This window comes from Sus scrofa, chromosome 14, assembly GCF_000003025.6.
Source record: "Sus scrofa isolate TJ Tabasco breed Duroc chromosome 14, Sscrofa11.1, whole genome shotgun sequence".
NCBI lineage: Eukaryota > Metazoa > Chordata > Mammalia > Artiodactyla > Suidae > Sus > Sus scrofa.
In genome coordinates, this window is record NC_010456.5 from 134,155,153 (window position 1) to 134,173,583 (window position 18,431).

Below are 18,431 nucleotides of genomic sequence, written 5' to 3' on the forward strand. Positions count from 1 at the left end.
ACTCTGGCCTCTTCTGACTTGACGTCACTCGTGGACAAGGGAATTTATGCCTGGTGAAATGAATGCTCTAGACACCCGCCCCACTCCCGCCTCGCATAAGTAGGCCAGTCATGGGTTTCAGAGTGCTTAGTGAAGAAAGAACTCGGAGAGTCAAGATGCCTGTCTCAGCTCTGCCCCTAACCAGGCATCCAGCCCTATCCAAGAGGCTTAGGCCTCACTTCTGTGTGCCTCGATTTCTTCACCTGCACCTTGCTGCCCCTGCACTGGTGACTGCTTCCCACCAGTGAACCTGAGAGGTATCTGCTTTTTGGTGGGACTGATACTGGAAGTTCGGTAGCATAATCCCAGGGGTCTTAGGGGCCAAAGGTCTGAGGGGAACTTCTGTAGCAGCAAAGACATACTGGTAGTCCAAAGTCCTAGGCAAGACTCTCAAAGGGCCCTAACTAGGCTGCCTTCCAACCAAAACCATGTTTCCTAGGCCACGTTTCTGTTGACATAGCAGAGAGAAGCCCAGTAACAAGTCCCTGGAGGTAAGCGGCATCAACAGTTGCCTTTCCAGCTCATGGAATCCCGATTCGGACTGCATGTGCATCTCCTCTGATGCAAGACGTTCCAAGATCTTCAGGCAACCGCTGATGATAGAATATGGTAAAAGACAGATGGGAGCCTATGTGTGTAGTGATTAAAGAACTCGAGAAAGTGCGTAAGTAACCTTATTACAGAGAAATAAAACCACCCGATGCCACAGTCAATTAGTGCTGCCCTGAGTGAATGGTTGTTGTGATCTTTCCTAGACGCGCTGCTAGAGAGAATAGGCTGGAATGTGACTGAGTGCGTCTTACAAAAGTGTTAGGTTCTAATGAAGAAGCACCCATGAAAGATAAGGCTGTCTTCAATCTGATGTCTTGCCAACACTTAAGATGTTTTTGCTGTGTGTGATAAACGCTATAAACAGTTGTTGGTATGGAGCCCTGGAAAAAAACCACAGTTTATACAGAATTCCTTCTCTGGCTCCAGGATTCCTCTGGCTGTTTAGTCCTGAAGGTTGTGTGGGGCACCATCTCTGATCTCCCAGGGCAACAGATTCTTGGTTGGGGTGGAGAAACTCTATCCCAGCAGAGCTGCCCATCACCAGGGAGAAGCTGGAATGTGCCAAGGAACACGGTCCCTCCCACTCGGTGCCCATTACATGAGTCAAGGGGGAAGCACTGAGAGTACACTGGGTTGCCTGTCTCCCTCTCACTCCACCAATCCCTGCAGCCCGGAACCCTGCGCACCTACAACTTCTCTGAAACTGTGCTTTTGGGAGTTCTCAGCCGCTTCCCAATTGGCAAAATGACAGTCAAGTTCCAGGCAATCCCAGTTAGGGTCATAATGGAAGCATCCTCTGAAAAGGTAGCATGGAGTGAAAACCTAAAAGAGTTTGTCACAGGTTGTGTTCCTGGGGAGCAGAGTGTAAGACCAAGCAGGAGGAAGTTTATTAGGGTGTGCTCTCAAGATCCCCACCTACTGGGGAAGGGAGAGAAGCAGGGTTAGACAGAGGAAGTACTTAGACTGGGGTATGGTTACAACAGAGCCTCAGCTAACACCCTCTCCCCTGACAGAGCCCTGGGAAGCCAGAGTGATCCTTTGGAATTTTGAAGTTTGATTGAAGGAGCTGGGTCTTTATTCGTCGGCATTGACCAGGCATTGAATGCCTGTTTGCTCAGAACAGGAGAATTGATCTTGGGTGATGAGACTCTTCCTCTAAAGGTAATTCCAAACGCCCCAACAGCTGGGATAATAACTCAATCAGTCCCGTACGGGGCTGTCTGGGTCCCACGTCACCAAATCTAGAGCAGAGATCATGGCACAAACATTGCAGCTTTCTGGGAGAAGAGCATTCCAGGCAAAGACAACAGTGAGTGCAAAGCCCCTGAGGTAGAATGAGACAGGAATATCTGGGAAGCAGAAAGAACACAAGTGTAGCTGGAACAGGGTGAACAAGGGGACAGAAGCAGGACGTGAAAGAGCTGGGTCATCGGAAGATTTGGGATTTGACCAAGAAGCAACATGATTTAAGTTTTGTCATGACCATTTTGGCTGGTATGTTGAGGACAGATTTGGCAGGGAAGGGGTTAAAGGCAGCCGTGGGAACACAGGATTTCTCAACCTCATTCAATTGACATGTGGGGGGGGGATAATTCTTTTTTGTGAAGGTCTGTCCTGTGCATTGTAGGATGTTTAGCAGCATCCTTAGCCTCTAAATGGAAGTGGCACCCTCTGCCCCGTTGTGACATCCAAAAATGTCTTATTTTTGTCAAACGTCCCAAGGGGCAAAAATGCCTCCAGTTCAGGCCCCATGACTTAGGGGCCCTTACACTGATCCGGGAGAGAGCAGATGATGACTTGAACCACTGTGATGGGTGTGCTGGTGGTGAGCTGTAGGATTCTGGATACATTTTGAAGACTGTGCTGACTGATCAAAGGGGACTGTCAAGAAAATGCCGTGCTCGTGGGCCTGTGTGACTGTCAGAAAACAGTTGTGTTTGCTGAGTTCGGAAAGCATGTGGTAGAAGGAGCTTTGTGAGAGATTAAAATCCCAGTTTTGAACCTCGAAGGTGGAACAAATTGAAGACTAATGCACAGAAAGGTTAGTTCCTTCCCTGAAGTTAGTTGTAGCTCATTTTCAGTTTTTTATTATTTATGTTGTTTTTATCCTCTTTCCATGCTTTTCCATTAAATTTGTCTTCTCTTGTCCCCAGAATCCAAAGGCTTCTTAACACCTCCACTGCTACCACCATCTCACTTCTCACCACCCCCAAACCACTGACATCCAGCGTCTGGATTATGATGACAGCCTCCCGTCCCCCTTTTCCCTTCTCCGGCACCGTATTCTGAACACTGCAACCAGAGTGGGCACGTGAAAACTGAAATCACATCATGTTACTTTTAAGACAAACTCCAAACCATAGAGTTGCCGGAACCCGCCTCCTCCTCCTCCTGTCCTTGAGCACGGCAAATGCTGGCTTTCAATCCCAAAAAGTTTCGCTTGGAAAGGAAAACCGGTTTGGGGAACTACCACGGGCTATTAGAAGAGGCAGTGACTGGAATGTGCCGGGCGGGCGCGAGATCCGCGCCGAGGATGCAGGGCCTGGGTCGGCACTGACCGCCTAAGGCGGCTCTTCTCAGCCCTCACTCCAGGGCGCTCAGGCCCCTTGGCTTCACCCGCCGAAGACTTCATTTCCCAGAATGCCAAGGGGCGGGGCCGGCCGGAAGGCTAGGTGCTCTCCGCAGGGCATGATGGGGGAGTTGGAGATTTCCATCATGGCGGCTTCCATTTCGGGCTACACCTTCAGCGCTGTGTGTTTCCACAGCGCCAACAGCAACGCCGACCACGTAGGTGCTGGGCCCCCCACCGCGGCCGCTGGGGCCTCCAGCCTCGGTCTCAGGCCGACGCCTGCGGCCAAGCTGGGATCACCGGCGGCTCGCCCCCCGGGCTGGCCCGAGGAACTGACGACCCGGGAGGAGGCTCCCGCCCCCGGCGAACTCCTGCTGCCCGGGCTTCCTTCGCCCCGAGATGAGCCCCCTCGCTCGGTGCCTCCCGCAGTCTGGCCGTCCCGGGACAGCTGTCTCCCGGTTAGGAAAGCTTTCCTGGCCGGCCACCAACAGTGTCTGGAGCCGCTTAGGGGAAACTGAGCGCCTCCCCCTCCCTGAGGGTCAGGCTTCTGGACTTGTGAGGGGCGTCTGGGGTCGGGAAGGAGCCGAGAGACCCGGCTGTAGTCTCGAGCATAGGCACCCAGCCGCGCCCGCTGGTCTGACAGGTTGTTGTGGGTGCGACGAGGGAAACCGTGGCTGTCACTGTTCATACTTGTTAGATACGGTCGTGTTTTCTTCGCCTCCATGGAAAATGGAGATGTAACCGAGAGTGTTAGGTACAGGGTCTCCTTGCTTTGAAGTTGCATGTTTAGTTCCTTGACGAATGTTCAGAAACCACAGAACTAGCCTCAGTGAAATAGGGAAGTGACAGGCCTACGTATGAGTGATCGGAAATGCATTTTTAATGTCACTGGCCTCTGGCTGGAAATTCTTTGTGAAACTCGATAATTTTTATCTTTATAAGTATTTGCCCACCAAATTGAGGGATTGTTTTAAATGATCTGAGTAGTAAATTATTCAAATTCATTAAATAGATGTTGGAGGGGGGATTGTGGTTGTCATTACAAAGCAAAATGAGACACTGCAGAAGCAGGAACTGGATTTGTTTTGCTGTGTGCAGTCTTAGCTTCCACTAATAAAAACTGGTTTCCTAGAGAGGAGGTTCTGTTAGGAATTCGATAGCATTAAATTGTTGTACCGTTCACCTCTTCAGTTTGATGGTAGAGACTGATGATAGGAATATGCACAATATAGGTTTTTCCAGAGGCAGCTCCTGTCTCCGGACACTAAGGCCTTTGATACTGCAGCCAGCTACTTAATAATGTAATGCAATTCCAGGTATTGGTGGTTTGCGATGTTGCTAGTGTCCTGTGGAAGTATTAAATATGGTTTCGATAATGCTTCTTAACCTCTCCAGTTCTTGGAGTACCTAGTAGTATCATAATTTATGTATAAGGCAAAATTACTGTTAAGAATAAGCAACCTGTTGAAAAATAGGTTTTTACAAACCGCATGGAGATAGTGATGTTACTTGGATTGTTATTAATTTAATTCTATGCTATATGCAAGGCATGGTGCTGGACCTCATAGCACTTTTCACCCTTGACAGTAGTTTGCAACTTGCATCTTATATGAAGATACCTGCTTATATTAACCTTGCCACAATTACGTAAGTGAACTACTTTAAAGGAATTTCAATTTCATTTAGTTTAGAGTTGAAGAACCAAGAGTTTGTTTTTATAGTACATTCTTGTTTTGTCCTGGCGAGAAATTACTTTAAAACCACTCATTATTCAGTAGAGCTGGAACTAGCAAACTTTTTCTGTAAAGGGCCAGACAGTAAATATTTTAGGCTTCATAAGCCATGTGGTCTCTGTAGCAACTACTCAGCTCTGCTGTTATAGGGAGCAAGGAGCCATACACAAAAAATAAGACGACTGCTTCCAGTAAAACCTTACTTATGGACACTGAGATTTGAATTTCATGTGATTTCCACATGTCATGAAAGGTTCTTCTTATTTTTATTTTTCTTCAACAATGTAAAAGTGTAAAAACTGTTCTAAGCTTGTAGATCATACAATAGCAGGCATTAGTTGGGATTTACCCCCCCCCCACTATAGTTTGCCTACTTTTATTTATAAAGTAGCAGTGGCTCAGATAATCCAAACCAGTAGATAGGTAAGCATTCATGTTATACTTGGCTTTAGAATGTCTTGACGTCACTGTTGACTTTTTCAAAGCGAGGCCTGTGGTGGGGTTGCCAGATAAAATGGAGGACACTCAGTTAAATTTGAATTTTTAGATAAATAATAAACCGTTTTTTATCTAAAATTGTTTAAGTACATCCTGTTATTTATCCATTGTTTATCTGAAGTTCAGAGTTAACTGGGTGTCCTGCGTTTTTATTTGCTAAATCTGGCCACCTTAGACCGTGGGGCACTAGAAATATGTTCTTAGTCTGAAGTGCCATAGGAGTCTTAAATTTGATTTTTCCCTTTGAACCTGCTAGAAAGACAAAGCTTTTCTTTTGCAGTGAGAGCTCATAACCGAAAGACTTTGAAAGGATAAAACAAGTTTCGTTAGTCATTGTTTTTCAAGACCAGTAGTCATGGACGGTCTAGGTCTGAAAGAAGGTTGCTTGTTTGTTTGTAGGGATCTGTATGTTAGTTAAGTTTGAGAGAGGCCCTGCACATGACGATCTGGGACTTTAGGATGCGCCACCCCGCTAATCCAACACAAAAGCTGTGCTGAAAAGCATCTCTCTCTCCCCGCTCATCCCCACAGATTCCAGCCGGGAGTGGGTTTAAAGTAGGAAACTTCTTTAATTGGTGCAGAGAATCACCTGGGATAGAAAGGACACTCTTGCATCAAATGTATTCAGCTGGCTTTTATTGAGCACCTCCTGTGTGCTGGGCGCTGTCGTGGTGCTGAGACGCACGCAATGAGCAAGCACATAGTCCCTGCTCACGTTTCAGTAGGAGTAGGCATTTATTCATACGCGTAAATACGTAATAGGGCAGATAGTGAGAAGATGAAAAAGAAAAAGGGTACAGGGTAAAGAGAGCGGTTGCTGGCCTCTGATATGGTGCCATTCGATGGGAAGGAGTAACTCTGTGCATCTCTGGGGAGGGGCGTCCAGAGCAGCCTCTTAGTTAAGCACATACAGGCACATTGTTTCGACATTTAGAGTAAGATGTTCTTCAGCTGTGCTTGTGCTGACCCCTACAGCACGTGCTCAGACAACAGGTTATGTGCTGAGTGATCCAGAATTGATGATGGTGGTAGGTGTTCTCCAAAGGTGTAAATAAACCTCAGCATTGATGACAGAAAAACTTTTATGTGAGTGATAACTTATTTGCTGAAATCCTCATTTCCCACACCAGCCTATACAAGAGCAGTTAGTTGAGCTCTGTGTTAACTTCCTTATCCTTTTGTCATTGGCAGTGTTTTTTAAAAAATGAAATGAATTACATGCTGTTTCAAGAAAACAACCTTGGAGGAATTCGCGTCGTGGTGCCGTGGAAGCGAATCCAACTAGGAACCATGAGGCTGCAGGTTTGATCCCTGGCCTTGCTCAGTGGGTTAAGGATCCGGCGTGGCTGTGAGCTGTGGTGTAGGCCTGCAGCTGTATCTCCAATTTGACCCCTAGCTTGGGAACTTCCATATGCCACAGGTGCAGCCCTAAAAAGAAAAAAAAAAAAAGGAAACAACCTTGGAATATTTCTGCTTCCTGAGCTTTTCTAATGTTGGTTGTTACGCTTAGTAGGATTTAGGTGATGAATTCACTCTACTTATTTTCACTTCAAAACAATGGGGTTTGGGGGAAGGAATTAAAATAATATTTCATTCTGTCATGGAATCCTTTTTTCCAACAGTCCAGTTAATAACTGTATCTCAGGTTACTTTAGTCTTCCTTGTGGGGCTGTGGAATAGTAGTTTAGATGGCAAGTTTATTTGATTATTAGAATTATTACAAAATTGTAATGTCAATTACTCTTTTTGTTTGTTTTTGTTTTGTCTTTTTAGGGCCACACTGGTGGCATATGGAGGTTCCCAGGCCTAGGGGTCGAATCCAAGCTACAGCTGCCGGCCTACACGACAGCCACAACAACTCCAGATCCAAGCCGCATCTGCAACCTACAGCAAAGCTGAATCCTTAACCCACTGAGCAAGGCAAGGAATTGAACCTGTGTCCTTTTGGATAATAATCAGATTCATTTCCTCTGAGCTATGACAGGAACTCCCTCAATAACTCTTATTTAATTTCACTGAAAATCTTTTTTTTTTTTTTTGTCTTTTGTCATTTTAGGGCTGCACCCAAAGCATATGGAGGTTCCCAGTCTAGGGGTCTAATCAGAGCTGTAGCTGCCAGCCTACCCCACAGCCACAGCAACACCAGATCCGAGCCATGTCTGCAACTACACCACAGCTCACGGCAATGCCGGATCCTTAACCCACTGAGCGAGGCCAGGGATCAAACCCGCAACCCCATGGACCCCAGTGAGAGTTGTTTCCACTGTGCCACAATGGGAACTCCAAAATCATTTTTATTTTTAGCTACAGCTGTTGTCTCTCGTTACTTTTAGGAAGGATTTTTGCTGGGAGAGGTGAGACAAGAGGAAACCTTCAGCATCAGTGACTCCCAGATCAGCAACACCGAATTCCTGCAAGTGATTGGTAAGCGGGTTCATCACTGACCTTCGAGATACTCCGCTCATATATATGTGGTAGTTTTCGTTCTTTGGCCCTTAACTGATTTGAATCTTATAGTAGATCCAAAGGGTATGTCGAAAACCCTTTGGAAAAGGGTGATTTGCACTAGTAAATGACACGAAATGTTCTTCTGAGTCAGTATGTACTCCGCGCTGTGAGTGCAGGTCCTCTACGAAGCCACCCCTTCCCCGCCGACTGGCCTGCCCCGCTGACCCGCTGTGCCATGCTGCACTCGGTGGACACAACCACAGTCCCCCTGGAGTTTGCCCATGGGGCTCTGCCCATTGTCATCATCACCTCACACTCTGACAAAAGTATGTGATGTGCTGGTCCTTCTTGGAGGATCCAGCAAAGTTGTTTACACTTGTTTACAGGAGATATTTGTTAAACCTACACAGCATTCTGAGGAATAAGCCAAACAGTCAACTGGGGGCCGATTGCTGGGGAAAACAAAGGGGTATTTGTAAGTGCACCCACTCTCTGGGTCAGTCTCCTTTTGATAAACAAGGACCATAGTCCTTTCAGCTGCACCTCAGGTCACCAGACGGCATGTCCTCACATGCAGGACAAAGCAAGGGACAGTTCGTTCGTTCGTTCATGCAGCCAGTGGCTATTGAAGAACACCCGTGTGTGAGGCAGGTGCTGGGCAGTGAGAGGAATGTTTGGATTCTTCGCTGCCTTCCAGGCCCAGGGGGAGGATGAGCCAAGCAGACAGTAGTGCCGGAAAGTGCAGGATGAGTGCTGTAAGAAAGGGACAGAGGAGCGCTCAGGCGTTGGAGAAAAGGGGAGAGAAAAAAAACTGCTAGAGGGTTAAATCAGCCAAGATGTCACGACAGAGGTAAACCTAGGGCCAGTGGGTGGTACCTTCGGGGGATCACAGAGGAAGGAGGGCATAAAACGTTCAGGGGGTCTGGCCTGTTTCCATGTGACTAAAATACAGAATGTGTGAAGGCGAGTGGTTTGTGGTTTGAAATACTGCTGGAAGGTTAGGTTAGGTTGGGGCAAATTCATCAATTTCAGTCTGTTCTGACAGCCTTCCCTTGGGGGTTGGGAGGCCAGGATGAGGGTTGAGGTGGTCAGGATCAGGGCGGGGAAGGACACAAGAGACACCTGTTTCCTAAAGAACCAAAACTATAAAACCCACTCGCTACAATATTGACTCTTAAATAAATGCTTAATACTTGTTCTACTATGTATAGCTATTCTTTTGTTGAGGTTTTGTTTATTTTGTTTTTATGTTTTGCTTAACTCTTTAAAATCTTAAACTAGAGAATTTGGTTTCATTGGCCATCTGGGCAATTATTTATTGTTTGCCCTTGGGTTTTCCAAATTAATTTGGTATATGATGGACCCAATAGCACACCATGCAAGAAAGAGCTCTTTTGCTTGGCATGGTCACAAAACTAGCATTTCTGATGAGTGTTCTGGCTGTTTCTTTATCTTTAAAGGAATAGAATGGTAAAGTAATTCAAATTCTTTAGCACAGTGTCCTGTATCTTTGATTCATAAACCTTCGGGTTCTTGCAGTAAATGCCAGTTTCCATGGCATTGGAGATACGTGGACGTCCCGATCGATAGAGAGCCCTGGTTCGGCAGTGCCATGACAACCATCTTCTACTGTGCAGTGTTTAATTTATTAGCTGCGTTCAGTTCATTGTTTGAAACAGTCATGGATCTCATGAACACAGTACTTGCCAGAATTATCTTAAATGTACTGTTAGCATTGTAGTGTTTTTCTTTCAAAAATAAATACATATTAGAAAAGGTAAACCAAGAACTCTGGAAAACCTGGATTGAAAGGCCAAATGTTAGGGAATGTGCCATGAGTCATATTCCATACCACTAGTGTGAAGAAATTTGCTGGCATAGAATAAGATACTTTAAATCAAATAAATTGACTAAACTTCTTATTTGCTGAAAATGTCTGAATCCAGACACACATGCCTTTACCCAACTCTATGCAAGAAGGAGGGCTTTTTTTTTTTTTGTATTGCTTTTTAGGGCCGCACCTGTGGAGGTTCCCAGGCTAGGGGTTAAATCGGAGCTGCCGGCCTGCGCCACAGCCAGAGCAACTTGGGATCTGTGTCTGCGGCCTGTATCACACTCACGGCAACGCCGGTTCCTTAACCCACTGAGTGAGGCCAGGGACCGAACCCACAAGCTCGTGGTTCCTAGTCAGATTCGTTTCCTCTGTGCTACGGGAACTCCAGGAGGGCTTTTGTATAAGCTATCACATTGCGATCTCAAAGTATCTGTGTCTTGTTTTGCACGCATATTAATTTTTGTTGTTGTTGTTGTTGTTGTTGCTATTTCTTGGGCCGCTCCCGCGGCATATGGAGGTTCCCAGGCTAGGGGTTGAATCGGAGCTGTAGCCACCGGCCTACGCCAGAGCCACAGCAACGCGGGATCCGAGCCGCGTCTGCAACCTACACCACAGCTCACGGCAACGCCGGATCGTTAACCCACTGAGCAAGGGCAGGGACCGAACCCGCAACCTCATGGTTCCTAGTCGGATTCGTTAACCACTGCGCCACGACGGGAACTCCTTTTTTTTTTTTTTTTTTTGTTGTTGTTGTATATTAATTTTGAAAGCTCTGCTCCCTCGCTTTAGGCAAAGCCGTCCACCCTTCCTGCTAGGAGTGGTTGGGAGGAGCCAGCAGCAGCAGAGCTCCCTTAGTTACTGAGGTGATGCAAGGAAAGAAGGAAAGGAGAGGAACTGTTCAGCTCACCCACCAGCAGAGACAGGAAGACAAGGAAGCACAGCAGTGCGTCCCAGGGAGGAGTTTTAAAGAAACGTGTGCAGAGGGGTCAACGGTGTGGATGAGCGCCAAGGCAGGGGAGACTGTAACCCCAGGCCGGGCTGCCCCGTCTGCCCTGCTTGCAAAAGTGCACCTGTCGGCTAACGTGCCCACCAGCTTCACTCCAGTCTGCAGGCTGGGTGCTTGAGACCAGTGCCTGTTGGCTCATGGAGTGCTTAGTTAGGTATTGCAAGAATCCTGGGAGAGAAAGCTTGAACTTCCTTTAGAAAACACCCCTTGATACCTAGAGCACGTCTTCTTCGTGTCTCTAATCCAGGTTAAATCATGAACGAAGTCTGCTGGGGCGGATTGCTGAGTATTCAGAGTTCAGAATTTACTCTAGGGAATTTTCTTTTTTCTTTTTTTTGGGAGGGTGGAGGGAATTGCTTTTTAGGGCTGCACATGTGGCATATGGAAGTTCCCAGGCTAGGGGCTGAATCTTAGCTGCAGCTGCCAGCCACAGCCAGATCCAAGCTGCAGACATGGCAACGCACACTGGATCCTTAACCCACCAAGTGAGGCCAGGGATCAAACCCACATTCTTATGGCTACTAGCCAGGCTTGTAACCTGCTGAGCCACAACAGGAACTCCTCTAGGGATTTTCTTTTCTTTTTTTGTCTTTTGTCTTTTTAGGGCCACACCTGCAGCATATGGAGGTTTCCAGGCTAGGCGTCTAAGCGGAGCTGTTGCCCCAGACTACGCCAGAGCCACAGCAACACCAGATCTGAGCCGTGTCTGCAACCTACGCCACAGATCACGGCAACGCTGGATCCTTAACCCACTGAGCGAGGCCAGGGATCGAAACTGCAACCTCATGGTTCCTAGCCGGATTGTTTCCGCTGCGCCGTAACAGGAACTCTGGGATTTTCTTAAACAAAGTATCTTTCCTTTAAAGTAGAAGATGAGTTTTTTTTTTTTTTTTTCTTTTTCCTGAACTCTAGTTAACATTTTTACTACAAATGTTCTGCAATCTAATTACTAACAGTGTGTCTACACCAACTTACGATGGTGGGTGTATAATTTGGGGGGATGAAAGAAGGAAATGGTCCTAGATGGTGTTTTCTTCTTATTTGCACCGCTGTACCAGCTGTTATACTAGGCAAATGAACTTTTCCTTCCTGTGGAAGTTGTGGCGTTTCTGCGTATGTTTTGGCAGCACTAACATCAGTGGAGAAGCTAATGGGCATAGCCCCATGTCCTTCAGACTTGTGGTTTCATTTTAATTGAGTTAAAATTGCAGCCTGGAACTCTGAGGCTATGGCTTTATAAACAGCAGGTGATGAGTTGCTGTCCAGGAGAATATTATTAATGGAATTGAGTGGTTAATTAGTCTCTTGCTCTTGTAAAACAACGCAGACCCTAACCCCCCTGGTGAGCTTGAAGAAATTGTTCTCTATGGGTAATCTCAGCAATCTCTTCAGAAGCCATTAGGATCTGCCTTATAAGGGACTGGTTCCCTTGGTGCCGAAAATCTTTGAAAGGGTTAATAAATACACAGAGTTTCCTCCCCCTCCCTTCAAAATACCTGGTTCTGTTGTCCTGAGTTGTTGGTAGGATACTGATGGTAGGTTAAGGCCCTTCTCTTGCCAGGCTGTCCTCACAGCTTTGTCCACCTTGTGTAAATGCTTCCAGTCAGTGGTTCCTTTTTCCTCTTAAGCTTTGTTTAATAGGTAAGATTGGAGTTCCCCCATGGCTCAGTGGGTTAAGGACCTGGTGTTGTCACTGCTGTGGCTTAGGTCGCTGCTGTGGTGTGGGTTCAGTCCCAGGCGCTTCTGCATGTGGTGGGTGCAGGCAGATAGATAAATAAAAATCTTGTTAATAAATAAATAATTTATAGGTAAGATTGACTAAAGGCACACAACACCTGCATATTCCCAAATAAAAGCTTTCAGACGTGTGCTTATCATACCTGGACACATGGAAGCAACTTTTTTTTTTTCTTTTTACAGTAGTACCTGCAGCACTTGGAAGTTCCCCAGCTGGGGTCAAATTGGAACTGCAGCTGCCAGCCTACGCCACAGCCACAGCAACACAGGCTCGGAGCCTCAAACTACAGCATAGCTCATGGCAATGCTGGATCTTTAACCCACATCCTCACGGACGCTATGTCAGGTTCTTAAGCTGCTGAGCCACAACAGGGACTCTAAGGAAACAGAGCTTTCATTCTCCAGTTTACTTTGTTCTGAGAATGTGTCCCTGAGTGTAAATGTTGAAAGCCACGTTGCCTTCACTAGTGTACACACTGTTTGGGAGAGGACAGCTGTCTTTTCATTGCCTGAGATTTTGGTTTAAAAAAAAAAAAATCCTGGAGTTCCCGTCGTGGCGCAATGGTTAACGAATCTGACTAGGAACCATGAGGTTGCGGGTTCGGTCCCTGCCCTTGCTCAGTGGGTTAACGATCCGGCGTTGCCGTGAGCTGTGGTGTAGGTTGCAGACGCGGCTCGGATCCCGCGTTGCTGTGGCTCTGGCGTAGGCCTGTGGCTACAGCTCCGATTCAACCCCTAGCCTGGGAACCTCCATATGCCGCGGGAGCGGCCCAAGAAATAGCAACAACAACAACAACAACAACAAAAAGACAAAAAAAAAAAAAGGAAAAAAAAAAAAATCCTGAGCTGTTTTATAGTTGTCTGTATCTTACATAATTAACTGAGATGTATTTCCTCTTTCTAATTACAGAGATCCATAACCATCAGCCTTGTTCAAAGCTTTTTAGGTAAGCCACATCCTTTGCAGCTTTTCGGCCTTATTAAAAAATTGCTAAGAACTAGCGAATTTAGACCTGTATCTGATGATGGCTATAAAATAAGTATAACTGAGCGCATCCAAATTCACTTATTTATCAAGTCCCAGATGTGTGTGTGGCACTGTGTTAAGTTAGGAAAGGGGGAGCACAGACGGTATAAACCTTGGCCTCAGTGGTTTAGAATGGGAGCCTCTCTGCCAGATCCCCTCGCAAGGGCTCTGCAGCCACAGAGAAAGAAGTTAATTAAGATCGTGTATAGATAAAATAATTGGTGTTTCTCAGAGAGATGAAAAATTTTCAGTGTGCAACTTTAAAATATAAGGAAAAAGAACAGAAAAATTTTTTGTGTTTAAGTTGATATACACCACTTGCATCCTGTAACCACCGAAAGGACAGAAAGAGAAACGAGAGGAGAGACATTCAGAGGGAGAAAGCAAAGGACAGAGAGACGCGTGGAGGACAAAGGGTGAGGGAGAAAATGGCCAGTATCTCCCGCACACCAGCCTTCTGCCCAAACCACAGTCCAGGCCTCTGCCTTCCTTCTCAACCCCAAACCCTCCCACCGACAGCTGGGCTGATGATTTCCACTGTTCTTAAAACTCCCCGAGGCCCTATTCTTGTCCTTGCCCCAAAGCCAGGCCAATACCTTTCTTGCAGTGCTGCCCACACTGGTTTGATTCTGCATTTTTGGTCAGCACCTCCTTCTTTAACCCCTGCCAGCCCCTGAGCCCGGCTCTTCTGCTGTGCGTCCCCTGCAGCTGTTACCCTGACCTCACCCCTGTTCTCTGCTGACCCAAACCTCCAGCCTGTTGCATCTAAGAACCCTGGGACTTGGGTCACGTGCACCACCCCCCGTACCCCAGGCCCTGCCGCACACACTTAGCCATCATTTCAGGGGACTGTCACCGTGCACGACGACTACCTGTGAGCAAAGTAGCTGAGAGCCTCGTCTCTTCCAGGGTTACACATAACTGAAAGAGAAGTAGGAAGCAAGGCAAAGAACCGGCAGCTCATTTGAAGGGAATCTGAGAGCCAGTGAACTGATTCAGACCCTGGTCCACACACAGCCTCTGTCTGGTTCCGAAAGGGTCCTGTTTAGCCCAGACTGTCCAAAGCTTTGCTTGGTGTGCTCTGCCTTGCCTTTCTGAGGAATTCCTTAAAACATTGCCAACAAAGTAGCAACCAGAATATAGACTCATAAACTCATAATTTGGATCATAGACTCATAATTCTTAGAGCTGACAGAAACCTTAGAAATGGCCTACTCCCAACTCTATTTTGCCAACAGGGAAACAGAGGCCAGGTAGGTTACAGTGATTTGCCTGAGAGCATATGGTGAGAAGCAGAACTGAGCTGGAGCTGGCGTCTCCTGATGTCCAGTTCAGGGTTTTTACTATACCTTGAATCCTTCCTGGGCTTATCGTGGCAGGAGGAGAGCACGAGGGTGGCAGTCCTAAAAGCATGGCTACGGGTAGACAAGCCCACACACCATCATGCCTGGACCGCCCATCACACGATCCTGGTCAAATTGGTTTCTGCTCGGGCTAAGTGCATTCAGTTTGAAGCTGGCCAGACCTGGCTTCAGATCCCAGCTCTTCCGTCTACCAGCTCTTAGACTGGAGACACGTCACTTAACCTGAGTATCTTTATCTCCAGAAATGGGAAGAACACATGTTGACTTGCTGGCCTGAACTAGTACCTCCTCCCAGCATTGAGGCCAGAATGAAATAAATTACCATGAGAAAGCATGCAGCTGGGTGTCTTCTTAAGGATTCAGCAAATACCATTTCCCTCCTTTATTTCTCAGAAATTGAGCTTTGGCATTCTCTTTTTTTCCCCATAGGTAATTGATACTTAGAAACAAGGAAAGGATGTCATAGCCATTTGTAACCACACATTTTGTAATTACTTGCTCTCAGCACCTCCCACTTATGGAAGCAATACCCTTTGAATGTCGCAGTCTCTTGAGTATTCTTGATGCAAAAGATTTCTCCTATCAGTAAAGCCTTTAGATTGATTTCTCTCTTTATACCTATTGAAGACAAGCAATTGTGTTTTTATTACCAAGCTTTAGGGTTAGGTTACCCATAGAGACAAGGTACTAAGCATATTCGTGTCAAAATACTGTGTAATTTTAATGAAATATTTTTTGTCTAAAAATACAGTTTTTATGACTATGCAAGCAAAGTTAATGAAGAGAGTTTGGACAGGATTCTTAAAGATCGGAGAAAGGTATGTTCTCTTTGTCACCCAGTCTGATTTGGAAATCACTCCTTACCTTCTCACCCAAACTTAAAACAAGAAAGGAATGTAAATTGAAGAAATGTGATTTGAATAATATATAAGAATTCTGTTAAGTAGATTTTTTTTTTTTTCTTTGTAGGGCTGCACCTGTGGCATATGGAAGTTCCCAGGCTAGGGACTGAATTAGAGCTATAGCTGCCAGCCGACACCTCAGCATCTCAGGATCCAAGCTGCATCTGCAACCTACACCACAGCTCACGGCAACGCCAGATTCCCAACCCACTTGAGTGAGCCCAGGGATCAGATCTGAGCCCAGGGATCAAACCTGGGTCTTCATGGATACTAGTTGGATTCATTTCTCCTGCACCACAATGGGAACTTCCTGTTAAATGGATTTTAAAAATAAATCACAATGTGACATAATGTTCGCAATATATCAGAAGAACGAAATTTAGATATTTGGGGTATGATTCCATTATGTAAAAAAATCTGAGGAACCCCCATTGTGGCTCAGATATCGACTAGTATCCATGAGGACTTGGTTTTGATCCCTGGCCTCACTCAGTGGGTTAAGGCCATGGCCAGTGTTGCCATGACCTGTGGTGTAGGTCACAGACTCGGCTCCTATCCTGAGTTGCTGTGGCTGTGGCTCCAATTTGACCCCTAGCCTGGGAACTTTCATATGCCGCAGGTGCAGCCCTCAAAAGCAAAAAATAAAAATTAAAAAATCAGAAAAAAAGAACATGAACTATAACCCAGAAAGTTAATAATAATTGAGTTGATTCTTGGTGGTTTTGTCTTCTTATTTTAAAATTTAAAAAATGATTTTGCCTACATTTAATGCACATGCATTAATTTTATAATTAGGGAAAATGTTTTTTAAAAATGTAAATTGCAGAGTTCCCATCATGGCGCAGTGGAAGTGAATCCTACTAGGAACCATGAGGTTGTAGGTTCCATCCCTGGCCTTGCTCAGTGGGTTAAGGATCTGGCATCACCATGAGCTGTGGTGTAGGTCGCAGATGTGGCTCAGATCTGACATAGCTGTGGCTCTGGCGTAGGCCGGCAGCTACAACTCTGTTTAGACCCCTAGCCTGGGAACCTCCATATGCCACAGCTGTGTCGAAAAAGACCAAAAAAAAAAAAAAAAAGGTAAATTGCAATCAAACATCTTTGAATATGTTACTCTTTCAAGTTCAGTTAACGTGAAACAGATATTTTTCCAGAAAGTCATGTATTTTTTATTTCTGTCATCATACACATACGATGTTCTGACTGTGGTAAGCAAGTCTGAATAGAACTGACAGGAACCAAAGTTTTATTGCTGTAGTATTGTCTGATGGTCTCATTTATAATTTATTGTACCGTGTGTGGGCTTTACTTTCTTAATTGCAGAAAAATAGATTGATCACTAAACCATCACTTGAGGGGAAAAAGTATCAATGAAAGTTTTCAACTTATCAAACAAAACAAACTGCCTTTGTTTAGAAGCATGTGTTATAAAAAAGCTTTTAAAAGATTACCTGTGCATAAAAACAGTCATGGCAGAGTGGGGCTCCTGAGGGGTCTGAGAAAAGGCGTCAGAAGTAAAAGTGCAGCTAGAGTGGGTGGGCACTTCCCAGGGTACGGGCTATCTCATACCCATCAGGTGTGAGGGCAGGAAGGATAAAGTGAAAAACGGGAAGTGTGGGGGATAGGTCTGAAGAAAGGACAAGTGGCTTTACAGATGACCACAAACTCAGGAAGTGCTCACTCTTGGCAGAGAGTCTAACCCGGTCACCTGCCCGGCTGAGGCGGTTAGAGCAGCCACAGGTATCACAGTCTAGCTCTTGCATATTCAGTGACTTGTCTGAAGCATACATTCTGGGATTACTTTCATACTTTAGATAATGAAGCTTTATTATGCTTTCTAAAACTACGGAAATTCTCATTGAAGCACAGTTGCTTAGAGTACTCAGTACATACTAAAAGTACCAGAGGAGTTCCCACTGTGGCACAACGGGATCCGTGGCGTCTCTGCAGCACCAGGACACAGGTTCCATCCCCAACCCGACGCAGTGGGTTAAAGGATCCCGAGTTGCTGCAGCTGTGGGGCAGGTCGCAACTGCAGCTCAGATCTGATCCCTGGCCTGGGAACTCCATATGCCACAGAGTAGCCAAAAAAGAGGAAAAAAAAATTTTTAAGATAAAAAATAAAAATACGAGGAAATTTTTTTAAATAGATGAAAACATTTAAAGTGAGGAAAATGAATATAGAATATGAATAGGAAAAGAACACAAAAGAAAAGAAATCTGTGGATGACTAAGAAGCAAATGGGAAACGGCAAATTGAAACACATAATACTGTTTTTTTGGTCCATCCGAATGGCCGAAGTGTAGAAGGATTGGTAACATGCAGCCCTGGCAAGTGCAGGAAATGAGAAAGCTGTAGTTGATGGGAATGTAAGCAGGCATTGAGGGGGAGAGTTTCGCAATAATAGAATTTTAAATGTGCAGTTCCACCTCCAGGAGTCTGTCTCAAGTAAATAAATGCATCTAGACATGAATAAAAAGCTGGCATTATTGAACACTTCAACTCTGCGCCAGGTCGTGTTCTAAGCACTTTCCAGGTGTTGACACATTGAATCCTTGCAGCAGCCCTTTGAGGCTATTCTCATTATCCCCATTTTACAGTCGAGACCACCAAGGATAAATCACTTGCTTAAATTAAGGTCACCAGCAGGTAATGTTGGCACCGAGGTTTAAACTCAGCAGCCTAGTTTTGTTTTTTTTTTTTTCTTCCCAGGGCCACACC

The 18,431-nt window shown here is 45.7% G+C and overlaps 1 protein-coding gene across 2 annotated transcripts in view; it reads left to right on the top strand.

Annotated features, from left to right (window-relative positions):
• ABRAXAS2 (abraxas 2, BRISC complex subunit) overlaps nucleotides 529-18,431 on the top strand; it is a 32,938-nt gene continuing 15,035 nt past the window's right edge. The window contains exons 1-6 of one of the 2 annotated variants that reach the window (XM_021073619.1): nucleotides 529-703; nucleotides 1,605-2,632; nucleotides 2,745-3,378; nucleotides 7,725-7,815; nucleotides 13,327-13,363; nucleotides 15,559-15,625. In XM_021073619.1, the coding sequence (XP_020929278.1) occupies nucleotides 3,232-3,378; nucleotides 7,725-7,815; nucleotides 13,327-13,363; nucleotides 15,559-15,625 (342 nt within the window). In that variant the 5' untranslated portion in view covers nucleotides 529-703; nucleotides 1,605-2,632; nucleotides 2,745-3,231. The remainder of the gene's footprint in view (nucleotides 704-1,604; nucleotides 2,633-2,744; nucleotides 3,379-7,724; nucleotides 7,816-13,326; nucleotides 13,364-15,558; nucleotides 15,626-18,431) is intronic. The other variant, XM_001929015.5, reaches the window with a different exon arrangement.